Consider the following 7796-nt stretch of genomic DNA (forward strand, 5'->3'; position numbering starts at 1 on the left):
TGAAAAACAAAACAGTCAATCTTACAAAGAATTTACTAATATATCCTGATGTACAAGATTAGTAGATACAGGTCATACAACTAGCCAATTCCAGACAGTAGTTGATTTCAAAATTTTGATCACAACACTTTGAAAGCCAAGTGAAATTTTAATAGATATTAAATGCAAGAAATGTTTGGCTAATGCTTATCTCACTACTCCATTACATTGAAAATTTTACTATATACACACGCATGTCAAATAAATGACACGGAAAAATCAGTGGTGAACTGGTTCAGGAGGCCCTCTTGCTATAGGCACGCCGTTGCTATAACCAGTTCTGGATGGTTTCGCAGTGTCCACATATATAACGCGTCCATTTAGTACCTGGCGGCAAATAACCACTTGACAAAATAAGCTTAAAGGTAATAATGCAATCACGCCACTCATAAACCTTATTCAAGGAAAGAGTACAAAGGCTTTTTACCTTCCCATTCATTTCTTCGCAAGCCTTCTGAGCTTCATCTTCAGAAGCAAAGGTTATAAACCCAAAACCTTTTGATCTGTCTGAAACTCTATCAGATATTATTTTAGCTGCCAAAACCAACAAGTTAGCGCCCAATCTTTGATAATGTTTATTCAAAAATTGCAGAATACTGAGGAACAGCACCTTCAATTACTTGGCCGAATTGGGAAAATGATTCTGATAAAGCTTCTTCTGTTGTATAGAATGATAGCCCTGCAATAGCACCAAAGATGGATACATAAGGCCATGCTAAATCTAAGGCCCATGAGAAATCAAAAGAAGAAGAAAATATAATTCCACATATAATTAAAGGGAAATTGATCGAAAACAATAATAAATAAACGTAAGAAATGACCTCCAACGAAGAGTTTCGAAGCAACTCCTCTGCAGGAAATGAGATGGTGAGCTGGGCGGGGGGCACTATTAAGAGGGTCTGCTGTTCGAGTGTTTCGTGCGAACAAGACTCGACTGATTATTCCTCTGAAAGCCGCCATAGATGAGAAATGAGCTACAGTACAGTAGAGCTGCAGCTTTATTAGGGTGTTTTATTTTAGTGTTACGAAATACCACTGCTTGCAGAAAAGTTTGGGAATTCACGAAATCTCAACAAATTGAGATCTTTTCGACACTTGATGCAAGACTCAGATCAGGTCCTAAATATTTGGCTCCTTTAAAGTTTAAACTGTCATCAGTGATCATCGAGACGGGCTATGCATTCCCTTTCCATATGCTCTACGAAGACTATAATCCAGATGCACCTATGCCGATAGTAGGGTCATATTGTGCTCAAGGATATTGGTTTTCTGTTATCCCAGATCCAATGGACTGCGGTTAGATGGACTCATAGACCTATATATAGGAGGCAGATGCAGATTGACCTGTGCGTGCATGCTGATAGACCATCGTGTACCATAGGAATGATCTACGTGTTGTTTCAGTGGTTACAATCACATGCTCTTTTGGCTCCCTGTTAAGAAATAACATATGCAAGATGTATCATTTGAACAGATTTACAAGACTATGAAATTCAATCTTCACCAGAAAAACACAAAAACTATTGAAAGAAGGAATCTATATTATACCAGTTTGTTCTAGATTTTAAGCAAATACTGAGCTGAGCACAACAGTAACTGAAAAAGGAAGAAATGTCCTATCACAAATCTACATCCATTTATCGTTCTCGTCACATACACTACACATTTTCACTTTATAATTTGAAGCATTTGTTGTACAAGTAGTTCAAATTCCTGACCACAAACATTCTCTCCTTATTAATCCAACTGCTCCATATTAATCCAACTACAAAGTCTCTACACATGTATACAATCTCCCAAAGTTGACTGGCTACCTCAAAAACAGCAAAGCTCTTTGGGTTGTCTTGACTATCACCTATACAACCTGTGCATATTGTGTGATTCACCATTACCCTGATGAGAACAAGAAGTAAGCTTATATAAGGGAACATCATCTCAACGGCCTACAAACTTGTCAAAATAAATGTGGAGAGAGAGAGAGAGTACCTATACAAAAAGTATTGACAACAATCCAGGTCCTTGAGGATACTATTCACAGAAGAGTAGCTGCCTGACTGATGTTGCTTCTTCAACCAGTCCCTTTTAATAACTCTTCATAGAACATGTCAACAAACCGGTTGTTCTATAAAACAAAACAAATAAGAAGGAAAGTTAGAAAATAGTCAAGACTTTACCTATAAGTACACAAGCATCAACGTTACAAATGCAAAGTATTCTAGTGCACAAATAAATTATTAGTTTTATCGAGGTTCGATTAAAAATTACTATTCATCAGGAAATCAAATCAAAAGCGAAACAATCAGGTAGACTGTCATGAGTGATAGAATCATAGAACGATAGCCTAGATTTTAATATGGGATGGTCCTGGCTTTATCATGCATCATTCTTCAGCACTGATGGTACTATGTTTCCTTATCTGGATATCTGAAGAGTTTCTACTCTCTCTTCATGTCAATTTTACATGGATGCAGTATTTGGTAGGTAACCCGCCTGAAACATCTCCACGGTAACAACAATGGATGGGTTGGGAGGTCCCACCCTTCTCCAACAGTCAGGGTCCAAATATTTGTTCTTCTTTATGTCAGATCAATACAGAGTCAATGTTTTCGCTTCATCCCAAGTTGTTTGTTTATTGCAAAATCCCTACGAGTAGATTGCTCCATTGAAGAGCTCCCCTTTCTAAGCACCTCTTGTTTACCCATCTTGAAAGACAGAACAGGATCATACGTAGTGCATCCCAAGAACAAACTGTTGGACACTCTAATACAATGCCACATTCACAGGGATACATTTACTAGCTGTAATCGGAGAGCCTTGCTACAAACTTGCTCTTATTATGTTTCATAATCATTAATAGAGATAAAAACATAGTTATCAGACCCAGCCCGGACACTGACCCGGCAAAGGAACTGGGTCACTGGGTCATCGGTTCGACCAGTGGGTCACTGGTTCAACCAGTGGGTCAATATTTAAGTTGAAAATATTATATAATTCACTTAGTACATACATTTTCACGACTTCTTTAGTGGCCCAGGTGGTCTTAGAGCCATTTCATTTTCCAATAAACCAAGGTTCGAGTCTATACAGGTTATGCTTTTCAAAATTAAAATGTTTCTTTACTAGTTTACTATTAGATGTTATTTATATTTCTTATATAGTTAATAACTAGCAAGAAAAGTTGTTGTGGTGTAATAGTAGAGATCCTAGCTTGTTTAATAGTCACCCAAAGTTCAAGTCTTAGTACCAACAAATTAAAAATTTATAATTTCTAAAGTTAGTTATGGACCGGCGGCTCGGACTAAACCGTCCGGGTTAAAACGGTTTACAAGAAAACCGGACGAGTTAACAGGGTTCGGCCTGGGTCAACTGCATAAACAATCTACTATATGACCCACCCCGGTTTGGTGACCGGGTCGCCGGTTCACCGGGTCAAACCACCGGGCCGGGTTTGATAACACTGGATAAAAACAAAAAACAAACAAAACAAAAACAAATGAACAAAGTTCACGAGGCTAAATCACAGTACTAATTTATAAAATTCGTGGTGAAAATACAGTATATTAGAAAGAACAAACCTGTACAAGCCTCATAAGTGTATCACGAACTTTATCTCTTGTAATGCCTAGTCCATTAATTGGAGTAGTTGGTGTGAGAGATGGAGGTGGAGTAGGTGGTGGGAAGGCTTGAAGTAGAGGAGCACCATAGGGCTGCTGTAAACTCACGGGAGACTGGAGAGGGGGCACAGTTGGCGTGGAAGAAGATGTTGATGGTATCATATATGTAGACAAAGGAGGTTGCATAAGAAATACTGATGGCTTTACAAGATTAGTGACATGGGTCTCAGAAAAATTGGGGAAGGGCAATGATGGTCCAGACCTAGGCGAAGGTGCATATGGTATTTCCAGGGCTGGTACAGTGGTGGGTACATTTGGTGAACGGAATGATGGAGGGATTACTGCAGGAGGTTGGTATTGTCCAGGGTTTGCTGCATTCGAAGCGTTTGTTATACTGGTAGCTGTCTGCAAAAACATGGCCACAAGAAAAGTCAAAGTTACAGGGAGCCATAGAGGTCACAGAGTAAAACAGAGAAATTACCAATGACAGGCAGCTATACACAATATTCCCCCCCACACACACACACACAAAAAATGAAGCAAAACAAAATAAAATCTTATTGCTCATAAATAAACTACCAAGATAACAGAAGTGGCTCTGTCTTATGCATCAAACTTTACAGAGCGTGTGGTCTCAATGATGTGTCAAATTTTGTTTATAATATGTGAAGCTCATGCATACTAAAGAATAGTTGTGAAAGTGTATCCACAGTTTTCAAGCAAACCTCAAGGTAAAATGACAACAATTTGTCTCTAACACCGTCTCATAAAAACAAAAATATATATATAAAGAAAAGAAGAAGATGGGGATAGGGTATTAAGATCATTTACATTACAAAATTTAAGAAAAGAAGAAGATGGGGATAGGGTATTAAGATCATTTACATTAAAAAATTTAAGAAAAGAAGAATCCTCCGGAGCGTTCGCTATGTTAGGTGCAGTTGAATTTGAAGATGGTGACTCCAGCAGGACCTCCATCACATTTTTCCTGACTGTTTCCGATTCCTCAAAATCGCTGCCAAGAAATATTAGCATGTAAAGCAGATGAGATTCGTTAAATATTTGGTCCACGTATAAAAAACAGTTGAATTAAGAAAACTAATACACAAGTCTCCACCTTAGCAACCTAAAGCGTGGGACAAGGATGCCGCTTGAGCACTCAAGTCGCGCTTTCCCGCTTTTAATTCGAAAATGTGCACAAAGCGCGTTTACCAAAATTTATGAGCGCGCTCTCCCATTTTACAAAACATTTTGCTGTTCTCATACTCTTAGGTGTCATCACATGTCTCAATTTAGCAGACTAGTAATACCAGACCACATGGTTTATTGGTTTTGGTGCAAAAGTCATTACTTTTTGAGAATGTCAAGCAACAAAATGTTTGATCAACACGTCAAGCACTCAACTAACAATGAATTTACGATTTAAAAGTTGAGTTTGACTAATGAGTATACTACAACTAGGGCCATCTACGACACTAGATTTTTCACTTAAATCATTACATTTCTTATTAAAAAAATAAAATAAAAATACAACAAGTAAAACCTCTTTAAGTATTCCTTTTGATTTTTCTCCATATAATGTGTTGTATATGTACACTTTTATATACACAGATGCACGCTCTAAGAGCGCTCTGAATAAAGGTAAAATTTTACGTTAGGCGCTTTAGCGTTCACGCTTTCGCTTCCACACGCGCTCACGCATTGTGTTTTGGTTGCTAAGGTCTCCACCCATATTACACCACATACAACTGGATAAGTAGGATAACATAGAGAAAACAGGATATCCACATTAGTAGTTTCAACAGATGCATAGAGACTAGAGAGTTTAAGAAAATGTACATGCAAGGTTTAACGAGGCTACTGAATCAGTCCTCTTAGTCATTTCTGGACTATATAACTGATCAGTATTTAAGTACTAACTACTAACTACAACATGGTACTCATTCTTGTATAACTATAACTTTTAACGAAAAAACCCATTTATGAAATATGAAATAAATGTGGAGAGACAGTTACCAGACAAAAACTATAATATAATAATCATACGGGACCAATTCTAGATGTGATGAAAGTGTTTTGATTTTGTGTACAATATGGACTTAAACCCAACATTAGTAGATGCTAAGAACTGGCTACGTTATCTAAGCACCTTATATCTTGAAGATATGATGACTAAAATCTTGAAATATTACTGAAATGCATAACGCCATCTCTAATCACCTTACATGAGCCACTCAACTTATGGAGAACCAGCTTACCACCTTTTGATAGGTACTTGCCTTTTCAAGATGCTAACTTCCACTTACATCTCTCCATCATCAGTTCCAAATAGATTTAGATCTCTACCCACCACCCAAGGTTAACTCAAGAAGCTTTCCTCGTTAAGGAGGAGAAACCATTTATACTTACGATGATACGTTCTTTTATTCTTTTGAGAACATGAACTATATCGGTGTATTCCAATAGAAAGGTTCAAACAACAAAAACTAAAAAGACCATCTAAGAACATGAGTCGTATACGAATACTACAAATTAGTTGATGAGCATGTTGAAGTGGCAGAATCTAATATTACCTCTTAGTTGAAGATACTTTCAGCTTTGGAGGGACCTTAGAGTAGGCACGGAGTATCCTGAAAGAAGAAACATACGACTTAAAGACCAATAAAAGAGGAATCACTGATTTCGTATCTCAAACACATAGTCATGTTCTAAATGCAACATAAAAGAACCTGTTGATTTGTTTCCGGAAATGAGATCATATGTAAGACTTCTCAGTACATAATGACCCCAAAAAGAAAAAAAAAACGCATAAATAACATAGAAAAAGCTAAAACTATATACAGATCGTATAGGAAGCACTTGTTTTCGCATAACAATATACCTACTGAATAAATCTTCAACAGCTTCACAATCAGATGAATTGTAGAACCATATCCCATTAACTTCTTGGGCAGCATTCTTATATAGCAAATATGGGATCGTCATCTCGTATTCAAATTCTCCCAAGAGATCCTCCACCAAATTATCTGAAAGAACATTACAATTGCAATTGTCAACCAAACATACATGCTTAAAAAGTAAGAATATCATTCAAGAAAAGAAGTAACAAAAAAAAAAAAAAAAAACCTGTATTTTTCCGATTCATTACAACAAACTGGAACCGAGGTTGACTAGTCCTACATCAAAAAAAAAAAAAAAACTAAACAAATAATCTAAAATCAAGAAAATCAAGAAAAAAAAAATATTATTCTTACGTACCGTTTAACAACAAAGAGTGATCCTTCAACATCTCTACGACTCTGCCAAACAAAAAAATAATATTAAAACCAAGAAAGTAAGTAAACAAAAAGGAAGTTAGTAGTCAAACGAACCCATTCATTCTTATCAATGTTGAATTTGTAAAAAGTGACATGACCAGCTGTGATCAATATCTCTTCAATTGATGGGTCGATTCTTTGTAGAACTTTTAGGTTTATTATTTTTGTGGCTTCTTGATTTAGGTCTGGTTTTATTTTCTGTCCGGTTTTTTATTAATAGGTGACATTTTTTTTTTGTTTTCTAGAATGAAAAATTAATAAAACCCTCGCGAATTTATACTACTTCTAGGCTATGCTTACTAGCATTTGAAAGAGACTGAGCTGGGTTTATCAGTGGAAAATGTCGGTATTTATATATAGCTTTGATATATTCCGATATTATTGTTTTATCGGTATATACTATAGAAATGTTCTTCACTTCTCCTTTTTTGATATTTCATGTTTCTACTTTGTGGTGCTTGGATCCGTTGACACGAACACTAACACTAATGTTGTTGCATCCATTGTGATAGGAGAAGGCGATGCTGTCGAAAGTTGTTGTTGCTCTTTAGATTTTGTAATTGAGGGTGAAAATAAAGGAAGAATTGAAGAAACACAACCACCATAAAACCATTTGAAATATTTTGAGCCTTCAATGATAATGTCTATCTTGCTTTTAAAGTGTTGTGATTACCCACTTGACACGGTAAGAGAGTAATATTCTCATTAAAGAATATTAAGTACGCGTTAAGCATAAGTAGAGATCGCAGCGTACTCAGGACATCGTCCTCCAAGATCGACTCGCGAGCAGCTCGCTTTATATAGGTGGTACATTTTAGCTCGCTCA

At 36.6% G+C, this 7796-nt stretch overlaps 2 protein-coding genes across 3 annotated transcripts; both read right to left on the reverse strand.

The window, feature by feature from the left end:
• Positions 1-1472, reverse strand: LOC147489357 (small RNA-binding protein 11, chloroplastic-like). The gene is made up of 4 exons (XM_086571810.1): positions 861-1472; positions 650-718; positions 467-573; positions 1-366 (listed from the first exon to the last, which is right to left on the reverse strand). The coding sequence occupies exons 1-4, from the start codon at positions 997-999 to the stop codon at positions 259-261; spliced, it is 423 nt and encodes a 140-aa protein (XP_086427936.1). The 5' UTR covers positions 1000-1472; the 3' UTR covers positions 1-258.
• Positions 1473-1560: 88 nt separating this feature from the next.
• On the reverse strand, positions 1561-7288 carry LOC147489358 (mRNA-decapping enzyme-like protein). 2 transcript variants are annotated; one of them, XM_086571809.1, is made up of 9 exons: positions 7025-7288; positions 6912-6952; positions 6780-6829; positions 6535-6679; positions 6227-6283; positions 4539-4668; positions 3615-4058; positions 2026-2161; positions 1561-1932 (listed from the first exon to the last, which is right to left on the reverse strand). In XM_086571809.1, the coding sequence occupies exons 3-8, from the start codon at positions 6796-6798 to the stop codon at positions 2108-2110; spliced, it is 849 nt and encodes a 282-aa protein (XP_086427935.1). In that variant the 5' UTR covers positions 6799-6829; positions 6912-6952; positions 7025-7288; the 3' UTR covers positions 1561-1932; positions 2026-2107. The 2 variants fall into 2 exon arrangements, with proteins under 2 accessions (XP_086427935.1, XP_086427934.1); XM_086571808.1 differs by lacking the exon at positions 6780-6829 and having other exon boundaries at positions 7025-7245.
• Between the last annotated feature and the right edge of the window lie 508 nt (positions 7289-7796).

The sequence above is a fragment of the Coptis chinensis genome, chromosome 7, assembly GCF_015680905.1.
Source record: "Coptis chinensis isolate HL-2020 chromosome 7, ASM1568090v1, whole genome shotgun sequence".
Taxonomy (NCBI): Eukaryota; Viridiplantae; Streptophyta; class Magnoliopsida; order Ranunculales; family Ranunculaceae; genus Coptis; species Coptis chinensis.

Excerpts from the sequence above, each read along its gene's own strand:
- LOC147489358 (XM_086571808.1), bottom strand. The coding sequence starts at position 7,065 with ATGTCACTTTTTACAAATTCAACATTGATAAGAATGAATGG. Across the intron at positions 4,059-4,538 it reads CTTTTCTTAAATTTTTTAAT|ACAGCTACCAGTATAACAAA; the intron begins GTAAATGATCTT and ends ATGTTTTTGCAG. Across the intron at positions 2,162-3,614 it reads CACTTATGAGGCTTGTACAG|AACAACCGGTTTGTTGACAT; the intron begins GTTTGTTCTTTC and ends TTTGTTTTATAG.
- LOC147489357 (XM_086571810.1), bottom strand. The coding sequence starts at position 999 with ATGGCGGCTTTCAGAGGAATAATCAGTCGAGTCTTGTTCGCACGAAAC. Across the intron at positions 574-649 it reads ATTCGGCCAAGTAATTGAAG|CTAAAATAATATCTGATAGA; the intron begins GTGCTGTTCCTC and ends TGGTTTTGGCAG. Across the intron at positions 367-466 it reads GCGAAGAAATGAATGGGAAG|GTACTAAATGGACGCGTTAT; the intron begins GTAAAAAGCCTT and ends ATTTGCCGCCAG.